Here is a 23,251-nt window from a genome sequence, read left to right on the forward strand (position 1 = left end):
CAAACCTTCCTAAACAGGTTGATGAATATGTTATAGCTTTTACCTATAAGTGGCATAATGCTGCTATCGGTCTTACTTGTATTTTTAGATAACTCTCAGGCCTCTTTCACACTGGCGTGGTGCATTACCGTTTTGCCACAGGGTAAAGTTAAACCAATGTAAGTCTATGGGGCATTTCTTACCTAGCGCAATGCGATGCCATGCGCCAGAAGTCTTGAATTTGACGCACGGGTAACAGTGCAGGCATTCGCGCTGATGTGCGGCGACCGGAAGTTATTTTAGTCCACGGCGGGTTGGTTGAGACTTGCGGTTGCCTGAGTTCCGATTAATGGGGACTTTGCTGTATCTGACATTTTTTTTTTTTTTTTTTGCATTAAAACTTGCGGGTTTGCTTTACAACTGTCTACAGCAGCCTTTCTCAACCTTTTTACCTTGGAGGAACCCTGTAAATAACTTTTGGATCTCAAGGAACCCCTGCAAACAATTTTTTGGTCTCGAGGAACCCCTACATTTATTTTTTTAGGAGGCATGGTCTTTAAGTAGGTTAGGCTGTTAATTTCACTATCTTCTATTACACTGCCACTCATTATACTGTCTCCTGACCCCCCCAATGTAGTGATTCGTGTTACAGTACCACCTATTATAGTGTGCTCTATTACACTTCCCCCACGATGGGGTAAAATGCCAAGGAACCCCTGCAGAGTCCTCAAGGAACCCTGGGGTTCCAGGGAACCCTGGTTGAGAAAGCCTGGTCTACAGCTAAAATCATTGGAGAATAAAGGTGATCCCGTAAAACATAGCCTAATTTTATTAAAAATTTTAACCAACCTATGAGCAGTGAGGGTATCTTTTCTTCTTTTTGTTACAAACTCCCGTCTGTTCCATCTACAGAGAAAGACAGGCAGGCCGGCCAATTGGTTATGGTGAACGAGCAGCCTGACTCTGCCTTCTGTAACTAAGGTAGCGCTGGTTGTCTGGTAACAGTTCAAACGTAATTCCAATCATAGAAGCGGGACAGCGGAGCTTTCCATGTATCTAGGCTGAAATCCAGCAGCCTGCTATTATTAGAAGTCATTTTCACCAAGTCTTACAGTTGTAACCTGAAAACCACTTTATCACGAGAGGATCCAAAGCTTCCTGACCCCTAGTCCTCTGCAAATACCATCTGAATATAAACCTTCAGGGCAATGCCTCGATCAGTTTACCTCTAAAACTGTGTACACAAGCTTACATACTGTCACTCTTACAAGAGGGATTGTCAGCCACAAAATCAAATTCCATTTACCCACTGCACAGTTCATTATGCGGCCTGGAACCTCACTCTGCAGTGCAAGCATTCCAATCTATTCAGACATGTTTCTGCTGTAATACATCTAATCTCAGTTAGCCTGGCTCTATTTGGTACAAGGAAGCTTGTCATTACCAATACCACATCCCTGCTCCTCACTGATTGGCTGAGGGCAGTTCAGTGTAACTTGACGGTGAAATCTGATCTTGCTGTGCTCACATGATTACAAAGCAAGCTGGTTAGAGCAGATTCTAGAAAAAAAAGAGTAAAGGAGGAAATGACATCAGTATTGGCTTCAGTCAGAGGGAACCAAAATGGAAAATGCCAGGAACAGAATTTTCTTTATTTTCTATATAAAATTCACTGAAATCAAAAAGTGGAAAGTACAATACATCTACTGTATTATGTAAGTAGAACAAGTAGTCATCTACTAAGGTGTGTGTTTTTTTCCTGGCATAGTATGGCTGACCCTGCTGCTTTAATAATTGTTGGTACGAGTGCTATACAGACAGGAAGCAGAAAATGTGGGCACCCGCCAGCAGGGAAAATGTGGGTGCCACCATATAGCTTCATTAAATTCGTCAGCAAGGAAAGGAAATTTGAGTGCCTCTACAGCAGGAGTCCCCAAACGTTTTGGGTCAAGGGCCGGGTCAACATACGTCAGACTGCAGGGGGGGGCGGAGTATACATAAAATGATGTAGAAGTCTTCGTGCACCAGACAGTGAAGCATACACAGGTGACAACCTGCAGTCCAATTAGACAGCAGTGTCACCTGATGTGGAATTTGATTGGAAACCAGCAAATGTCTGCTTTCTGGCTTCCATGTGGATGGGTGGTGCCAGCACTGCTATTCTATATGCAGACCACCAATATTTAAAGATGTAGCTGACCGCATCTAAAAGTAATACATTTTGTGTGTGTGTGTGTGGGGGTGGGGGGCAGTAAAAAAATCTTCAGGGGGCCACATTTCACCTGCGGGCCTTAGTTTGAGGACCACTGCTCTACAGCATAGGTGTTGAACTCAAGTCCTCAAGGGCCATATTCATGCCAGTGTACAGTATGGACTGAGAAAAGGAGATATGTGATCTACTTTATGGACCAAACCTTATCTGATTCAGTCCCATCAATTATTTTGAAATGTGCCAAAGAAATGTGTGAGGACCTCGGCACTTCCATGCAGTTCGACATCCATGAAGTAGAGTGAATAATTACCGTAATGTCATTAATAGCCCCTTACACTGTCATTCCTGCCGTAGTCATATGTCCCTACCAAAGTCTAATGCCAATTCAGGTGTGTGTGTGTGTTTGCGTGGTGGGGATTAATTAGTTTACTGTTATGTTTTTGGGATGTGGGAGGAAACCTCCAGAAACACGAGAACAAGATATAAACTCTGTACAAATAGTGCTCTTAAGGTACCCATATATCTAGCGATTTCGGCGGCTGATCTACCAAAATCGACAGATCTCTCTCTCTGATTGAATAAACCGCAGGCCCATTCCTGATTGATTTCAGCATTCTTGTGGGAATAAACCTTACGCAGCCTTGGTCTTTGTCCCCCTAATGATTTATGTCCCTCCCGTTGAACAATGTCGTTATACTTTACTTCACACTATTTGCGCTGTCACCGTCCTCATACTTCATTTGTGCCCCCACGTGGTTGCTGACGCTCAAACACGTGGGACGCATGTGTGACATCACACAAACGCCCTACGTGCTATAGTCACTGTGATGCCAAATGCGAAAGTACGAAGTACGTCAGCAGGGCAGACAGCATGACAACTGCATGGAGGGGCAAAAAACATTAGGGGGCCAGCAGCCGTGGAATTACATCATGACCAGCATTGGAAGGGTTACACACAGAGCTTTAAAGTTCCGTGGAGAGAAATGCAGACGCATCCGAAGGTTAGATAGATACATTTAAGTAAACACAATGTAACAAGTGTGGAATGTGACACACACTCTGACTATGCAGGAGCTCCCGGACACAGAGAGAGAGAGTCACTTGTTACATTGTGTTTACTTAAATGTATCTATCTAAACTTCGGATGCGTCTGCATTTCTCTCCACGGAACTTTAAAGCTCTGTGTGTAACCCTTCCAATGCTGGTCTAGTAAAAAAAAAATGCTGGTTGCATATAATATATGCTGTAAATAATGTTTTAGAGCAAAGTTGAAATGCAGAATTATATTCCGCTTTTGTTGAATGGCGATATGCCAGGTGCAAGGCACATTGCTGAGTACTGTTTTGGAGACTGGACTTTTTGGTGTTGTCCTGGGGCTTTTCTTTTCACACATTATGACTGTAACAGAGCAGTGTCCTGGTAGTATTTATGTATTTACTTTGAACCGGCACATTACTATTTATTTATATTTGACTATGAAACATGTGGACTGAATCTTTGCTGTGCTCCAGTTAGGTCATGCTATAGGCCATAGATAATGATGTTTGGCATGGGTTTCCCCAGAGGGGAATTTGGAAAAGCTGTGTACAATGCATAGACTTCCAGTAATGTAACTTGTGTGCTGTTATGTCTAGAGAAGCAAGTAATGGTGACACTGAGAGTGGAGAAGTTCAGAGCTCAGGGGAATCCCACAGGAACCAGTCCTTAGCTCATGCAGTAGCAGAGTTCCAGTGAGGCATGTTTTTTGCATAGCCCCCAACTGTCCCTCATTTGAAGGGGACTGTACCTCTCAGAGCTGGGACAAGGTCCTCCAGCACCCAAGGCTGAGACACCAAAGTGCGCCCCTCCATCCCTCCCACCCCAGCTGTCACACACTGATTGCTATTAGAATAAGAGGCGCCCCAGGGCCCTCAACCCCCCACACACCTTAATCTCTAGTTATCTGGCTTGCAGTCACTGCCATGTATCCCCTTTTCTTATTTCTCTTCTGCTTCAAACACAATAGGGGAATGATAGCTGAGTGAGTTGTGCACCCCCCTCCTACACTGCGCCCTGAGGATGGAGCCTCTCTTGCCTCTGCCTCGGCCCTGGTACTTCTTTGGGAACCCTGTCCCTCTGTCCCTCCTACTTCCTCATTTGTCCCTCTTTCCGGACTCATGTACAGATCTGTGTAAATGTATGTGTTTTTCTACGGAAAAATGTGTTTCATTGACTCTAAACTCTAGTCCTATACTTTACATTGATATATTTCTTATTTTCGAATGTTAATATAAAGAAAAATAATCCAGGATAGAAAGAACCAGTGTGGTTTGAATTATAAAACACATTTTTCTTATGAAAACTTTATGGTAGGCTTGACTAGGGGAGTGTCAGGGGCATGGCTTAATGTCCCACTTTCTTATCTCAAAAAGTTGGGACTCTGAGGTATGTTTTTGTACTACTTTTTTTAATAATACTCTAGATCAGGGGTCCCCAAACTTTTTCGGTCAAGGGCTGAGTCAACATACTTCAGACTGCTGGGAGGGCCGGAACATACATAAAATGATGTTAAAAAAACATTACATTGAATCTAGGTATTGATTCCCCCCAATAATGCCCGGAGGAGACCTCCCAGCAGCAGCCATTCATCTGCTGAAGAACGTCTTTGTGCACCAGACAGTGAAGCATACCCAGGTCCCAGGGCCGGGTCGAGGCAGAGGCTGGAGAGGCTCCAGCCTCTGGGCGCAGTGTAGGAGGGGGCGCACAATTCATTCAGTTGTCATTCACAATTGTGTTTGAAGCGGAAAGAAATAGGAAAAGGGGATACATGGCAGTGACTGCAAGTCAGATAACTAGAGATTAAGGTATTGGGGAGGTTGGGGGCCCTGGGGCGCCTCTTAGTCTAATAGCAATCAGTGTGTGATGGCTGGGGTGGGAGTGATGGAGGGGCACACTTTGGTGTCTTGGCCTTAGGTGCTGAAGGACCTTGTCCCAGCTCTGCCAGGTCCAACTGGACAGCAATGTCACCTGATGCAGAATTGGATTGTGAGCCAGCAAATTACTGCTTGTTGTCTTCTACAGTAGGTGGATGGGTGGTGCCAGCACTGCTATTCTATATGCGGGCCGCCAATATTTAAAGGTGCAGTGGGGCTTATCTATAAGTTATACATTTTGTGTTTGGGAGCCAGTGAAAAAGCCTAGGGGGCCGCATTCGGCCCGTGGACCTTAGTTTGAGGACCACTGCTCTAGATATAGTAAGCTCTCTGTTGTGCAGTGTAAACACAGTAAGGGATGCAGAGGATGTGACTACACTGGAGTTTCTGGACCAGGGACTCACTGAAGACTATCACTCTGCCACAGTGGTGCCATGGCAGTAATTGTTAGCTCTATTTATGCTTTGATTAATGGTAAATAATAACATGACAATTTCCCCCCCCCCCCTCTTGCAAACACATTGCTTACACGGCGGCTTTCTTTGGAAAGCAGAAATTGGTCATTTGGAATCTTGTGCTTGCCACATAAACAGTACTGGAGCGGCCCAGTGTATAATTGGCACCAGGGCTTGCGGCTCCCCAGCTATGCCAGCGTTCGTTGTGGTGTTAGCCCCTTGTCCTCTTGTCCTTTAATTCACAGATACCATCTAAGGTCACAGTTCCAAGCTCAGAAATGCTTGGCTGTTAAGCTGCACGTTGTAAGAGCCATGCTGTGCCAGATATCTGGCCTTTGGCAGGACAGGCTGAGGAACACGCTGCAGATACTAATACTCGGGACCCCATGCTCTACAATAGGAATGAAACAACTCCCTGGGATCTCCCGCTGCTGTAACCAGTCCCTTTCCGCTGTTATCTCTGGCCAGGGCCGCTCACGGACTTCCCAGTCGTGGCAGATTATCCCCTGCTATTCAGGAGCTGGGCCGCTGGCCGACTGCCAGGATCTCATTGACTTAGGTTATGTCAGTCAGTGCGTATCAGAGGCCAGCAGCCTCAGCAGGAAGGATGGGGAAGGAATGGACGGGGGAAGTTCAGGGAAAGTCAGACTGTGTGTCCCTTTTGTGCTGAGTGTGGAGATTCCTCAGAGCCCCTCAATGCCTCTCCGCTGACACCCTCGTCTATGACAGTTTAATGTCTGGTTTTACGTACGTGCTATTGTTACTGAAGCTAGGAAATGTTGTGATTGTGGTGAGAAAGTTATTCTCTTCCATGTGTACTGATGGAAAGCTGCCAAGATCAACCTCCTCACACAAACAGCGAGCGCAACAAATTGTTCATCCCTTACTATCCCGGTCTGTCTTCATGACTTTATGAACTAATACAGCTGACTAGGCATGCAGGTCTGTGAATGAATAACATTAACAGGGTGTTACGGGGACACAGCGGAAGGCAAAATACAGATGGGGACATGCCGTCCGTGCTTTTCCAAATGGAGCCCTGAGAAGTCTCCACAACTAAAGTCATAGTCTAAACATCTAGTTACAGAAACAGCATCTTGTTCTAGACTTCCACTGGTGGCCTGTTTGGTTAATCTCTCAAGGGCTATTACCTAAATAAGGGACAAGTTCAGAGTTAGAGTCGCGAGGTGCTGGGCTGTAGTAATAGCAAGCCAAACAATCTAGAAGGCCCTCACACTCACTTTTGCCGAATAAAGCTTTGTTAATTCCCATCTTGTGACAACAGTCAATTTACATAACCAATGACCGTTTCGGGGCCACGGCTGTTACTCTTTGTCAAGGTATAAGAACAGAATGGTACCATTCTTTTCTGATACCTTCTCAAGAGGACCTCTCGGGATTTTATTCTGATACCTCCACAAAGGGGACCCGCTATGGCCCTGAAACAGTCGTTGGTTGTGTGAATGGACTGTTGTTACGAGATGTAAAAAAACTAAGCTTTTTTCTGAAAAGTGAATGAGAAGACCTTCTGGATGGCTCAAATAAAGGACAAGATGTGGGAGTAAAGCCTTGTACACATGCCAGATGGATTTCAATCTAGGCGCCGCCTCTGCTGAGAGACATGAGTAGGGCAAGTCCTAATGTACTGTTGAGATATCTTGATCATCTTGGCTGAGCCTATTGTTCTCCTACTACTCCCCACCTGCTCTGTGCCGTCTAACCAATGTGCAATGCCATAAGCCCTCCTCCCGTCCATAGCAACAGAATGCTTCACTAGCCTACAGTGCAGGACTCGACCCCGAACTCCCAACTGAGGGATCGAGTCCAGATTGTTCCAGATAAAAATAACTGTGCAGACACTTTTAAGGTGGCCGTACATCTCTATCTGCCACCAGATGGACCCTCAGATGGATTCTTCTCTGATCAAATCTGACGACAGAGGGTTCTACTGCTTGCTCACCGCAGACAGATTTCAATGTAAGGTCTTCTTCACTCCCCTCTTCTCTGTGTAGTTCCGCACTGTGCAAGCAATCACCATGCGGCTCCTGTCATGTCACAGGCACCGTGAGCTACATGGCGATTGGGTGCTAGGCGCTTGACTACATAGAAGAGGAGTGAGCAGGACCTGTCACGCTGCCAGGAGCATATGATGTATAACCCTCTGCTGGTCTGCATTCAACTATGCATTTGTTAACAGGAGCGGGCCCCCTTCGCTCCCATGGCCCCCTTCCCTGCAATGGCTGGGGTCACAGGGGCCACTGTCACGCCTCAATGCGAACTGAAAGGACAGTTTAAAACGATCAGCTTGCACTGCGCAACATACTTTAAAAGTTATATTTCTACCCTTGCCACTCCAGTGCCCTCAGTCCAACTCCTGCCAAGGACACAATTTGCATGGTGTTTGTATGTTCTCCATGTTTAAGTTAGTTGCCTCCGTATGTTCTGGCCCCAAACTCATACTCTTAGTCTTTACCTAAAAACTGACCTAGAGAGTAGTGGGGACAGAAGATGACGATCCCTTGGAGGAACACTCAGTCATACAGACTACTCAATGTTCTCCGTACAGCGCTATGGAAATACGTCAACACTACATAAATGTGTCAAATAAATAAGCACCGAAAAAAAATCCCTGTTTTTGGAGAGACTAACTCTTTAATCGCACCACTTAGTCATCGTAAAAGATTCTCTAATGACAGATGTCTGACAGTTACCCTCCCGGGCCAGTTCCGTACACAGCCGCAGCGGTCGCCGCCATTAGCGTTACACTGACGTTCAACCGTCTAATTAGTTTCAGGCAACTTAGAAGAGAAATGTCTAATCAGCTTTTAAAAAGAAAAAAAGTAAGAACCTCACAAAACATTATTATCCTGCTATTTAAAGTGGTTTGAACTACTGAACCAAGACTTCGAAACGCAGACTTTATTTTGATTTGGCAGATGCTTGTAAGTAGTTCTCAAGTTGGCAGTTTTCAAAGTCAGCTTCCATTGTGTTGTTTTTTTTTCCTGCCAAAAACACAGAATAATATTTTCTTTTTTTCTAAATATTTTTTTTTCTCTGGGTAAAAAAAGGAGGATTGCTTTGAAAAGTAACATTTTTTATACGTGTTAAAAGTTCAGTAAAACAAATTGTTAAAGATAACACAGAGATAAAATGATTGTTTGCATGTTAATTGATAGATGTAGCCCTCACATGGAGACTAATGGTGGCCATACATGGTACAATTTTTTCATTCAATCTTACCATTTCTATGTAGTATAAGGGTACATTAAGTGAATATACTGAAAGGATAATTTAGGCAGTTCCCTTATATTACATAGAAAGGGAAAGATTGGATGAAAAAATTGTACCATGTATGGCCAGTTGGCCACCATCATGTGTGCGAGGGTGTCCCATCCTGCCTTGCATCAAAGCATTATGGAGGTAGCCATCTTGACTTTCTTAACCACTAGCCGACCACGTCATGCTGAGGGGCGTGGCCGTGGCGGCAGCCCCAGAACCACCTAACTCCAATCAGCGTAAGGTCCTGTCGGGGTGTTTTGCAGGAGATCCGCTTGAATAACGGAGCTCTGCTCCGTCATCAGTTTTCCAGCGATGATCACCGCTAGGAGACTGTTAGACGGCTATTTACATAATACAGCGCTGCGATCTACGGCAGTGCTGTATACGGGGACAGCCATGTGACACCGAGCCATGAGCCGTGCTAAAGCCTATGACAGCCGATCGATGTCATAGGCTGGCTAGGGAAAAAAATATACAAATAAATAGTAATATTTATTTATAAAAAATAAAAATAAATATTTACAAAAATAGAAAAATATCCTAGGAGCGGTCCTCATATCCACCAACAGATAGCTCTGTTGGTGGACAGATAAGGAGGGGCAGGGGGTGGGGGGGGATCACTTGTGTGCTGACTTGTACGGCCCTGCATCAAGCCCTTAAAGCTGCAGTGGCCTAATTAGTGAAAAATGGTCACTAGGGAGGTTTAAGCCCGAGGTCCTTAAGTGGTTAAAAAAGCAGTTTCTCCTGGCTGTTATATTGACACTCTACATCCAATGGGTGACCAAGGCTGGCGCTTTATAGAGGCAAAGGGGGCAATTGCCCCAGAGCCTGTAGGAGGCCCCAATGTTGTCTCATCCCCTCCTCTCCAACTATGGTGACCCTATTAATGCCTGCAGGGAATAAGGAACAGAAGAAGCATAGCATAGAGCATAGTGCTGCCTCCTGTGCCATGCCTAAATTAGATAGGACTCTGCTATGGAAGAAAAAGGGAAGGGGAATAATGGTGACCCATGATCGGGGACACATGATGGACACCTAATGATACTGTGTGACCGGGATGGGCTCGGGGTGTTGAATTTACTGTGGAGGATGGGCTATGCTGGGGGGGGGGGCAAGTCACTTTTACCCCGGGGCTCCACTGTAGCTAGAACCGGGCTTGTGGGTGACATGCTGGTTTGGTGAACAGCACTCTCACCATGCAGTGAGGAATAGAGATGGCAGTTTGGCAGGGGTCGTACGGGTTTGCAAACCTGAATTTAGGTCAGAATTTGTGAGTTTGCGAAGGCCTAAACACTTGATATATGGTTTCAGTTCCCACCATAGTCATAGTCTAATGTACTACCATATTATTATTATGTATTTATGTAGCACTTGCATCTTCTGCAGCACTTTACAGAGTACATAGTCATGTCGTGGATTGACATCCATGATGCAAATCTCACATTTCACTAAATCTTTGTTGGAACACTGCTTTCTTATGTTTGGGGAGCGTTGCCTAATAACCTTTAGGGTCACTTTGTGTTTTGGGAGGAAACTCAGGCCCACTGCCTCAGAGCTACATTACAGTTCACTCCGCCCACACCATGTCACGGACACGTGCATTTTTCCACCACGGTCTTGGACACGCCCATTTTTGGCGCAGTAGCCGCTTCCGAGACCCTCCGTTCAGCCGTGGCGACCCCCTGAAAGCTGGCCAGCCACGTGCCTCCTCGCTGCGTCCCCATGCTACTGTGCATGCATGATCAGGGTGTGTGCGGCTCGGGGGCCACAGTAGCCTCTGACTGACCAGCATTCTGAGGTTCACCATTGCTTGCTGAAGGGTCATAGAAGGAGAGTGGGCACAGGATGACTGCGGGGCTGCGAGAAGCCCTGGGTAAGTTAAACTGGTTTAATTTTAGGCTTAAAGAGAAACCGTGACCAAGAATTTAACTTTATCCCAATCAGTAGCTGATACCCCCTTTCCCATGAGAAATCTATTCCTTTTCACAAACGGATCATCAGGGGGCTCTGTATGGCTGATATTGTGGTGAAACCCCTCCCACAAGAAACTCTGAGGACCATGGTCCTGGCAGTTTCCTGTCTGTGAACCTTGTTGCATTGTGGGAAATAGCTGTTTCCAACTGCCAAAAATGCAAGCAGCAGCTACATCACCTGCCAGCAGTAAAAATGTCACCATGTGAAAAATGTCAGAATGTAAATCAGGGAGAGAAAAGATTTTACAATGGGCAAACACTGACTAAATCATTGATACATAAGTATTGTAAAAAATGAAGCACTTTTTTATTACATTATTTTCACTGGAGTTCCTCTTTAAGTGACACTTTCAGGCACTTCTGTAATGAACATGATCCTTTTAAAGAAATATACACCATTTCCTGTCTTGGCAGGAAGTGAGGGAAAAGCCTCCCAGATGAGGACTTAAACAGCAAAACATAATGGTTCAAAACCTTTTACCCTCTCTTCAAAATGAACCAATTTTTTAACATAATTTAAATCATTCCTTTAAGCCAACTCATTTTGTAAAATTATGTAATCCACATTCATTGACCTCTTAAATCTACAAGCCGCCCATTAAAAAAAAGAAAGCAATCCTATTAGTTTCCCCCATGTGCAGCAAAGGCCTAGTGTGCCTGTAGCCGATGACACTAAATTGTGTTGTAAATAACCTCAGGTGTATAGGTTAATCCCCCCGCTAAAAGAGAGACCCGGAGGCCTGCATTTCATTGAGGGGTATTTGGGTTACGAATGCAGCTGTTTAAAGTGTTTGATTTGGCCGGAGAACAGAAACAGCTCTACATACCAATTTCGTGAGCGACGGTGAAAGCTGCGTGGAGGCCGTCATCTTCAATTACCGCACAGCTGCGCTCCGGCGAGCATATGGTCCCCACGTCTGCCATTCCCAGGGTATCGCATGAATGGTGCCCACATAAGTCCTGGCCAGGAGAAGAGAGAGAGAGAGAGGAGAATGAAGTCAGGCAGATGCTGTGTTACACGGACAAGGAATTACGACATGCTAGTCAGCCACTTGCACAGAGGAACCCGCTAGCTGTCCCATGCCAGGCTGGCAAGAGCGCCTGGGATTACACACATCACCTGTCTGCGGGGAAGCACTTCCTTGCCAAGCAAAGTTTAGGTTTCCTTGTTGTTCTGAACGGAGGGCTTTGAAAAGTGACGCCAAGTCAACCCTGCGGTCGGCTCCTTTCAGACACAACTCTGAGACGTCTGTTTTTATTTATAGATGTGCTGTAATGGTTTAGAATTTACTGTTTGCTAAATCTTTACATTGTTGGCATATTTTACAAGTAGTAGCTTACTTATGAGAATCACGTATTTATCACATATTTTTCCTTAAAGAGAAACTCTGACCAAAAATTAAACTTTATCCCAATCAGTAGCTGATACCCCCTTTTACATGAGAAATCTATTCCTTTTCACAAACAGACCATCGGGGGCGCTGTATGACTGATATTGTGGTGAAACCCCTCCCACAAGTAACCCCTCCCACAAGAAAGTTCAAACTTTTGTGGGAAATAGCTGTTTCCAACTGCCAAAAACCATGCAGCAGCTACATCACTTGCCAGCAGTAAAATGTTCACTGGAGTTCCTCTTTAAGATAAAAAGAAAAAGAAGACACAGTCCTTACCAAATCATCAATCATAAGATGCCCGTTAACGGTACAATTTTTCCTTCAGATTCGATTTTTTGACGTGGTTTTTATGATCAAATTGTATAGAAAACTGCGCCTTATGTGGCTGAAATCGATGCAAAACTAATCCTTGGTCGATTGAGAAAGGAAAAAATAGCGACCTGAAAGTTGGATTTTATGATCGAATTGGAATGTAAAACGTTCTTATATTGTTCCGTAAGGCTGTTTTCACACCAGGACGTTGCGTTTTAGGGGACGTTATGGTCGCATAACGTGCCCCTAACACAACGCCTGGTGGTGCTGGATCTGGACATCAGAGTGAGCCGCGTTGTGCAGCTCACTCTGGCGTCTGTGATGCAGTGATGCATATTCTTGGACGCATGCGGCATCACGTGGTCCCGCCGGCCAATTGCCGCACAGAGCGGCCGCTCCAGGAAGTAAACACTGCATGTCACTGAGTGCAGTGAATATTAATTAGCCATGTGCCTGGCCGCTCTCCGCTCCTCCCCAATGTTACTGAGCATGTGCAAGCAGTCTAACGCGGCTCTGCCGCTTACAAAGTACTGCATGCAGTACGTTGACTTATGGCGCAGCGTTACTGTGTAACGCAACGTGGGCACTGTGAACAGCCCATTGATTTTTCATTGCTGTGCGGTGGGCTGCATTACAGGCTGCTCTAACGTGCACCTGTAACGTCCCACTGTGAAACCAGCCTTAATGGGAACAATTGATAATTGCCTTCCAATCTTTCAAATTTAATCTAAAGATCGAATCTGAAGAAAAAATTGTTCTGTTATTCTATTAAATGCGCCAGGGTGGCGGCGCAGCACTATACATATGTTTTTTTAAATCATGTAGCTAGCCTAGCCTAGCGCTAGCTACATGATTCCCCCCTCCCTGCGGCGTCCCTCCCACCCTTCCGATCGCCGCCGGCGCGTCTTCTCATAAGGAAATCCCGTCTTTTAGGGCTTCCCCCATCGCCATGGCGATGATCATGATGACGTCATCTACGTCATGACGTCATCAGGAGTCCCGATCCACCCCTCAGCGCTGCCTGGCACTGATTGGCCAGGCTGCGCAAGGGGTCTCGGGGGGGCGGAGGGGGGGCTATAACGCGACGATCAATGTAAACACGTAGCAAGCAAAGTGCTTGTTGCGTGTTTAAAAAAAATGTCAAAATCAGCCCAGCAGGGCCTAAGCGGTGCCCTCCAGGCGTCATTACCGCCAAGGAGGTTAATGGGCACCTATATATATTTCATGTATTTTAAGAAGGTGCTATTCACAGATAGCTGAAAACTAATAGGCAGTGCATCGATTAGTGGCCAGTTGTGACGATTTTTAGTTTATTAATGGACAACTAACCTGAGAGGGATATGGAGATTTCCATGTTTATTTCCTTTTAAACAATACTAATTGCCTGGCAGTCCTGCTGATCTTTCATGCATCAGTAGTGTCTGAATCACCCACCTGAAACAAGCATGGGGCAAATTCAGGCACACTTAAAGGACTACTTTAGGGGGCTAGGAGAAAAAAGAGTTGAACTTACCTGGGGCTTCTAACGGTCTCCCAGAAACATCCTGTGCCGCGCAGCCACTCACCCATGCTCCAGTTCCCGCCAACAGTTCACTTCTGGAATTTGCAACTTTAAAGTCACAAACCCACTGCACCTGCGCGGCCTCGCTGATGTCACCAGGAGTGTACTGCGCAGGCAGTACAGATAAAGTCACAAATTCCATAAGTAAACCGGTGGCGGGAACTGGAGCATCGGTGAGTGGCTGTGCATGCACAGGACGTCTGCAGGGGACCGATGGAAGCCCCAGGTAAGTTTAAATCTTTTTCCTCCTACCCCCCTACAGTAGTCCTTTAAAGAGATCCTGAAGTATAAAAGAGCCCCTAGGGGGAACTTACCTTGAGGGAAGGCGGCTGCGCAGTAGCATAGAGGGGGGGGGGGGGGGGGGGTGTTGGGGTAACTAAAGTGCTAGTGCACCTGCTTGAGCTATGGACAAGCATCCACAAGCTCTTTTTTGGGGGGTCCCAGAGTTGGAACGAGGCCACGGAGGAGGATGAGGGAAGCCTCTTTAGGAGGCTTCCCCTTTCCGAGGTAAGTATACCCTAGGGACACTTTTTTCCACTACAGGTACACTTTAAAGGTTTTCACCTCTCTCGATATATATGTATATAAATATCTTAGCTCAATGTCGTCCAAACTCTATATGTTGGCAGTAATTATCGAGTGGGTGTGGAACACATTCCTTCCAGCACCAACAGTCAGTAATGACCTGATGTACATTTGGGATGGAACTTTAGAAGATGTTTTCATTTCTATATCAGTCCTTCAGAATATTTCCGAGCTGAGCCTTTTGGACTCCCTCCTGATCAATCTAGGCCACGAGTTCTTTGATTTCTTCACTACAAATCTCAGCTAACTTTTCTAATTTGGAGGGCGAGCAGGAAAGAGTGAGCGAGCCAGAAAGGTGAGGTTGGGTGAAGCTTTCATTATAAGCAGACAAACGTTCTCAGTCGCTGGCGGGATTGATGGACATTTGAGAAAGAAATAGTAATGTTTGTGGTTAGGGCTTCCTTTAGCTCAGTTCCAGCTCATGAGCTTCATTGGAAACCACCACAGACGGTAACTGCTGGCCAATTAAATAAGGAAATGCATTTAAAGGTGCGTGACCACAGGAGAACCGAATACACACATTGTCATAAGGGGAAAAATAAACATCTATTGTTTTCATTTCCAATGTAGAAAAAATGTCAAACAAAGAAAGCAGGCCTGCAAAGAGCAAAGTTACACTACGGACAATATTTAAAGGTGAATCCCATGACGGCCATTGGGTTAGGCACTAAATAGGAATAACATTTGTTATGTATACCTTTTCCTTTTTACTTTAGAAGTTATTTAAAAGATTTAAACACTCTCTGTGACCAGGAGTTAAAGAGACACTGAAACGAAAAATAAATGATGATATAATGATTTGTGTGTGTAGTACAGCTAAGAAATAAAACATTAGGAGCAGAGACATGAGTCTAATATTGTTTCCAGTACAGGAAGAGTTAAGAAACTCCAGTTGTTATCTATACAAAAGAGCCACTAAGCTCCACAACTTTCAAAGTGGCAGAGAGATCTGTCTCCTGAAGCTTGTTATCTCAACTGTCAGTCATTGTATTTTATTTTTCTCTGCAGAGGACAGTTCAAAAGTTCACTTGCCTGCTCTGTAAATCATCTGGAATGCAGAGTGTAGTGTGTAAACAGCAAATATTAGAGAATAATGCAATGTTATAAAAAAACAACTATATAACTGAAAATAAAGATATGAGAATATTTTCTTTGCTACTAATGTTCTAGTAATTATCCATACTACAACCAATTCATTATATCAAATTTTTTTCGCTTCAGTGTCTCTTTAATGGGAACCAAGTGTCTGATTTCTAATAGCTATAGGAGCTGCTTCCTCCCTTTCTAGCTGCCCATTATTTATCCAGGGGAAGGTATAAAGAGCATCTGTACTTTCTCTAAACTCTTTGAAGCACAATGTCCTATGTATCCTCCTTCCCCCCACCTTCCGATGATGAAAGGTTTTGTTTGCTCTTTGCTAATGCGAGCAGTAAAATAATTACATCAGTCCGTTTCTGACTGAAATTTCTGTGGTCGAGCAGGCCTGGGAAGTAGGGTAAAAAGGCTCTTCTAAACTTGTAAATGTAAAAAGGAGAGGTAAACAAATGAACTTTTTTTTAGTAATGATACACATTATTGACATGCATTTTGAATGTGCTACTGAGATGTCCTGGGTGCTAAAAATTGTTCACTTTAACAAGAGGAGAAAATTATTTGAACTACAGTTGCGAAGGCACATGAGGTATGTTTACTTTAAACACAATAGGATGCTGATTTGAATTAATACCGCCATAGACAATGCTTTCGGCATTTCACATCTGTACATTTTTTATACAAACATAGAAAGAGAACCTGTAAGGACATAAAAGAGCCCCTGGGGAGCCTAATAAGGCTTCCCCCTTCCTCCTGTGCTGCACGGATCAAAGGCTGGATCTGCTCTACTGTGCAGGTGTCTCGCCCGAGAGGGAAAGGTAAATATCGCTGTGTGCTGCAGGCACTACCCCACCTGCGCGCATTCACTGACAAGCTTGTCGACGGATTGTCGGGGTGCCAGCATTCGATTGGGGCTACACCAGAGGAAGGGGGAAACCTCATTAAGATCTAGAGGTGTAAGTACCCCCCGGGGAGATGACAGTGCAATTTTACTGGACAGACCAGGTCTTCAGGTTGCTGTCCAGACTCCTCCCCCTATCCTATCATCATAAAAACGAGGTAGTGTTGGAGGATCAGGCAAGATGTATCATCCTGTGTTTTCCTCCTGATTGCAAATTTATGATCACCTGACCCTTGCACTGTTGAGAGAATGAAGATTTTGTATTTCTTATAATAAAATCATCTCAAAATGAAATACTATATAGGACTTCCTTATGCATCCAGTCATAAGAGGAAGTCAGAGCTTTTTTTTACTCATGGCAAAAAAAGGTACTTTTTGGCTAAAACAAATGCTGACCTTACCCAGCGCAGGCGCAGCAACGGCTTTCCGATGAGCTCCATGGGAAATAGCTGAACCCGAACGGATCTGCCCTACTGCGCAGGCAACTTGTGCCTGCATAGTAGAGCGGCCGCATCAGGCCTGGCTATTTCCGCCGGAGCCCATCGGAGAGGTGCTACTGCTCCTGCGCTGGAGCCAGGAAAGTACTTTTGGTGACGCTTAACCTTAAGACCCCTCCCGGTGGTGCCTAAATCTAACCCCTCCCCCCCCCCTGGTGGTGCCTAAATCTAAGCCACCCCTACTTTGGTGATGCAAAAAATTTATAGAAAAAAATAGCAAAAAAGCAAAAATTACTAGGGGCTGTCTGGCACCCGAATTTCCCCTTTGTTGCCGGCTTAAACACAGAGAAAAAAAACACACAAAAATTTCAATCCCTTCTGCAAAAGTGAAAACAAATAAAACTTAATGGTTTTTTTGTGAGGTTTTTTTTTTTTAAGGATTTCCATAAGTTGTGATGAAGACATTTTTTTCCATAAGGGTTATCATGCCGTGGCTAATCGTTTAGAGCAGAGAGGATGTTCTGAGTTTAGTTCCTCTTTAAGCAGCTTCTTTAGGCAGCTGAGATCATAAGAAATTACTAGTAGTGGTCATTTAGGGACAAATCAGTCATGTGATTTTACCCACCACCACCTAAATACGTGTTGTCATCAGTGGTTTTCTGTGAACTCTCTTCTTCAGCAAGCTGCTTTCTGTGGCCGAGCCACCCAGCTAGATCAATTCTGCTTCATCCCAGTGCAACCCCTGCGGTATTGTTTTAACATATTGTCAACCCAAGACTGAACTTTCTGAATCGTATTTTGGTATTATTACTTACCCAAGCTTGGTCCTGCTATACATCATCCAAGAACCGCTGACTCACTAGCTTATTTTACCACCGAGTCTTCCAAAGCCAACTACATGTAACAGTATCCAAACATGACTTCAGTGATTCAGGACCATTAAACTCGATCCAAATTTAAGACAATGTTATCGTACATAGAAAGTTTATTCTGCAAGGCAGTCTATGAATATTAGCCTGGTGTTGATGTTGATGTTCACAATATGACGTTCAGCCTCATCTGTAGTATCAGGACAGGTCCATGGAGGGATGAAGACACAAGCAAGGATGTTCAGCCTAGTCTGTAATATCCGTACAGGTCCACGGAGGGATGAAGAAACATCAAAGATGTTCAGCCTCCTCTGTGGTATCAGTACAGGTCCATGGAAGGTTGAAGACAGAAGCAAGGATAATCAGTCTCATCTATAGTATTAATTCAGGTCCATGGAGGAATGAAGACACAAGCAAGGGTGTTCAGCCTCATCTGTAGTATCAGAAAAGGTATATGGAGGGATGAAGACACAAGCAAGGGTGTTCAGCCTCATGCGTGGTATAAGCACAGGTCCATGGAGAGATGAAGACACAAGCAAGAATGTGTTGCCTCATCCGTGGTATCAGCACAGGTCCATGGAAGGTTGAAGACACAAGCAAGGATGTTCAGCCTCATCTGTAGTATCAGGAAAGAACCATGGAGGGATGAAGACACAAACAAGGATGTCCAGTCTCATCTGTAGTATCAGGACAGGTCCATGGAGTGACGAAGAGCCTTTCTGGTCTTCTCTCCATACACTTGGACTACCATTCAAATATGCCACTTCTGGACTCTTCGTAAGGCTTCGGAAGTGTTTAGGTTTTTAAGTACGGGAAGAGTGGCTCCATACAACAACGGCACAAGCTCGGGCTCGTGCATGCAAGTTTCAACGAGTTTGGGCTCACACTGTCCTAGGAGGACCAAAGATGTATTCGGCCAAGCTGGTCAAAGAAATTTACAAGGGGGTGGGGAGAGGCCTGGGAATGCTCTACGGGATAAAGGGCCTTCCCTGGTATCATCTTGATACAAAAGGTTTGGCTCTCCAGGTGTTTATCTAATTTTTTTTTAAACTAACTTCAGTTTTAATTTAAGGTACTAGATAAAGGCTTAATGAGGAATTAATTTTCATCGTATGAAAAACTCAGGCTGTTCTGGATTTAGCAAAAAAAAAAAAAAAAGGGACAGCTACATGCAATTAAAATGACTTGACCACTAATTCACAAATCTTCAGCAACCCTAACTGTGATTTGATACTGTATGACCGGAATATAACGTTAGTCAATTTTGAATCAATTTAGTCCACGTTTGCTGGCTCTCCTATGTTATTCCCACTGGAGGTGCTTGGAGATCTTTGGGGAGGCCTCAGTAAATCAGGCCGATAGTGTAACTCAAATCAAGTTAGCACATCTGCTAATCTAATCTGAGCAATGACATGACTGTATTGATCTCTGTATTTGCTTGCCACATCTGTCATCATTATTTAGGCTGTAAGAAAAAGATGATCGATATAATGTGTACAGATCAAAATACTACGTGCTGCTGCTACAAGTTTCAAAAAGGCCAGTGAAATGACACTGACACAGTCATAAATAACTCTGGCAAAATAATGTAAGACAACTTTTATTACTTTTCACGCAATGACAGTCAAGTGTAGCTCATTTAGCTCTTTCTCTTATTCTCTTTCTGCATGTAATCCTCTGTGATGGCTGGCAATCAGTCAGAGAAGGAGGGAGTGGGCGTGGTGAAGGAGTCATCAGCCTTTGTAAGTCCCCCCCATCTACTTACCCCTGGCTTCCTCCAGCTCCTTCCCGGTGCAGCTCCGCTTGCAGCCCGCGGCCCGGTGTCCCTGCCGGTACTGAGGTCGGCCTCAGGGTCGGTCTCCTACTGCGCCTGTGAAAGCGCCGCTGTAAATCACGCGGACAAGGTGGCCATGATTGACAGCGGCGCTCATGCAGGCGCAGTACAAGATCGGCCTCAGTGGGGGGGGGAGGGGCTTACAAAGGCTGATGATTCCTTTAAAGCAATATTGAGAGGAAAATAAACTGAAGACATAAACTATTGTATCTGTAAGTGTATCTCATTACAGTATCCATCCTCCTACTCCTAAAAATTTCCCTTTTTTAGATACCCCACAGTTTAATTGTGTGTTTAAATTGACCATTTAAGTTTTTAATGTTTGATTGGGCCAGAATTCTCAAAGCATTACCTTTTCTCCTTAAACAGTTCTAACCAGCAGTTCTGCAAGATAATAAGAAAATTCTTAAATCCTACGTAATACCCGCAGTTTACCGTTAATTTCTGGGGCTACAATACAGTTAAGAAAAGTGCAAATCCATCCCTAAACTGTCACAGATTAAGAAGTGCTTAAAGTGTACCAGAGATGACAGATACGTACCTTTTTATACATACCTGGGGCTTCCTCCAGCCCCATGGCAGTGCAGTGCATTATTTACATATCTACCAGCAGCTACTGGAGAGATATGTAAAGAGCGCACTTTCTCTTGCACAGACTGGCCACGACTGGAGGAAGTTACGGAACCTGGTACTGGAGCTGCAGGCAGAGGAGGACGGCGGAGTAGGAGCGATCTGTGCCCATGGGGCAGGAGGAAGCCCCAGGTATGTATAAAAAGTTAAGTATCTGTCATCTCTGGTTTCCTTTAATAGCAGTTCTACAGATGGTATCAATACAGCAGATGTATTGGTTACCACAGCAACAGGAGGTAAATGGAAAAGGTAAATATTGAACAGGCTGTCGGATCTGTCGGGCTGGCTTTGAAGGGCTGCAGCGAGACCCCCGTGGGACAGAGGACGGCGTGGGGAGCCTCATTGGGACCCTGAGGCTTCCCCCTCCTGAGGTGAGTACCCACCAGGGGAACTTTTTGATGTTACAGTGTCTCTTTAAGATGCCTGAGACAGTTCTGCACGGATTTCTAAAAACCTACCAATATTTTGTCTCAGATACTCTTGATAAATATCCTCCATTGACTCTGCTCAATGACAGTCTTTGAAGTATGCCAGAATTAAAATCTATGACCTACTGGCCCTTTTTTTTAATCTCTTTCTTGCTCTCAGAAGCGTTCCTCTATCAGGAAAGAGCTTAAGGGTAATTACTTACCAGTGAGAATTATGCTATGCTAGGACTTGGGGCTTGATTCATTTCAGTTCGACACCTGTGGCTTAAAGGAAACATCAGGCAATAAAGAGAAAATGAGATCTACTTACCCGGGACTTCCTCCAGCCCCTGGCAGCCGACATGTCCCTTATTGCAGCTCCGGTGTCCCCTCCATTGGAGTTGCCACCTCGCCAGGTCGGCATCTACTGCGCCTGCATGAGAGCCGCTTGCGGTCGCGCTGACATGGTTCCGAGTGTACTGTGCAGGCACAGAACTACTGCACCTGCGCAGTACACTCTTAACCACATCAGCGCGAGTGGCTCGGCTGCCAGGGGCTGGATGAGGCCCAACGGAGGGGATCCTGGGGTGTATCGGCTGCCAGGGGCTGGAGGAAGTCCCAGGTAAGTAGTTCTCATTTTCACTAGATTGCCTGATGTTTCCTTTAAGCCACAGGTGTCGAACTCCAGTCCGCGGGGGCCAAATCCATGCCAGTGTTTAGGATGGACTGAGAAATGGATAAATGTGTTCTACCTGATGTACCACATCTTTCCTGATTAAGTCTCATCAATTAGTTTGAGCTGTGCCAAAAATGTGAGAGGACCTCGGCCCTCGGACACTGGAGTTCGATACCTGTGCTTTAAGCTAAATAAGCGCAGCTTAATGTGCAGGAGTGCGCGCTATGCATGTCTTACTAAGCAGTGCTGCCATGTAAGCAGTGTGCCTTCCCTTAGTTACGCGAGCTGCTTCTGTGGCAACGCGCATCATTTTAAATGTGGGCGGTCCTCTAGCGGCCGCTACTGTGACAATTAACATGTTACATGACATAGTAGAGGTCGCTAGTGGACCGCACGCACTTAAAGTTACGTTCATTGCCACAGAAACAGCTGGCGTAACTAAGGGAAGGCACGCTCCTTACATGGCAGCGAGTGCTGCTAAGTTAGGCGTGCATAGCGCGCTCCTGCACATTTAGCTGCGCAGCTTAATGAACCAATCCTATGGAGAGAAACTGTCGTTTGCATACCTATTAACTCTTTCAGTCAGAGAAAGAAAAAAAAGGAACACAGCATAATTATTTGTATGCTTGGCTTAGTACATACACGCGTCTATTTCACCATGTCACATATCATCCCAGTATTCCTTTAAGGTCTTCAGTTCATTTATGTTACATTATTTTTGCCTGGAGAACCAGTCTGATGTATGGTGTCTTATATTTTCTGTACAAGTCGATTTGTAATTCCCTGTTATGCAGAAGACCCTTTGCTGTCAGTCCACAGCTGCCCCGCCAATGAAAACACAACATCCTCCCGCATTCCACAGTGGCCAACTACAGCTCTTTCTGATGATTTCCCAGAGTCCTCTTCCTCCTGCACCTGTCAGTGGCTCACTTCCGCTCTCACAGAGCTGTGCCTGAGGTCAAGGCAAATGTAGCCTGTTGTACCACAATAATATTCCCAGCACGCCCTTCAAAAATGAATATGTGAAAATGAAGGTCTCAGTGCAAGAAAAACTTTCCATTGAAGGAAGGCTCTGAAAATTAACCCCGTCATTTCTACTTTTAGAAAGCTTGGTTAAGCTGAGAAGGTTGCTGAAACCCCGATGAGACGCTAACATGGAGTACTGACATGCGAAAGACTCCCCGAGCTGCAATATTTCCTGGGGCTGATTTTCTAAGCATCCCTCTGAGCTGGAGAACATTGTAGTCACCTGAGTCATATCAGAACATTTTAAGGATCTTTGAAAGGTTAGTAAATAAACAGTTGGGCTATTTTAGCCAGCGTGATATTCCATGTTCCATAGCAAAAATACTATTTTTATTAGTAGAGGACAGCCTGGATTTTTTAAAGCCCATTTCTGTGTAAAAATGTTATTGGTTATTTTGCCCCCATACTCTCCTAAGTCACGTCTCGCCTAACTTGGGAGAAGAGGCGTGGCCAAGCTCTGGCTTACCACTTACCCACTCAGGATGAATGGAGCAAATGTTGCTGACCTGCCATTCAACCTCCTTTCCATAGGGGTCAGTAGAGCGGGGTGTGCATGGTTTGGACTTCAATCTCTACTACTCAGCAAATCAGAGCCTGTCGCTTCTTTGTGTACAATGCGCAAGGTGTTTACAAGCTTTTTTATTTTTACAATGGGAGGAGGAGGGAGACAGCTGAGTAATAATTTTACCTGGAAATAGACAGTAAATGGGCAGGCAA

The 23,251-nt window shown here is 45.0% G+C and overlaps 1 protein-coding gene across 1 annotated transcript in view; it reads right to left on the reverse strand.

Annotated features, from left to right (window-relative positions):
- ADAMTS5 (ADAM metallopeptidase with thrombospondin type 1 motif 5) overlaps positions 1-23,251 on the reverse strand; it is a 143,907-nt gene that overhangs the window by 90,171 nt on the left and 30,485 nt on the right. The window contains exon 2 of the mRNA XM_068270594.1: positions 11,638-11,770. Within this exon, the coding sequence (XP_068126695.1) occupies positions 11,638-11,770 (133 nt within the window). The remainder of the gene's footprint in view (positions 1-11,637; positions 11,771-23,251) is intronic.

This window comes from Hyperolius riggenbachi, chromosome 2, assembly GCF_040937935.1.
Source record: "Hyperolius riggenbachi isolate aHypRig1 chromosome 2, aHypRig1.pri, whole genome shotgun sequence".
Lineage (NCBI taxonomy): Eukaryota > Metazoa > Chordata > Amphibia > Anura > Hyperoliidae > Hyperolius > Hyperolius riggenbachi.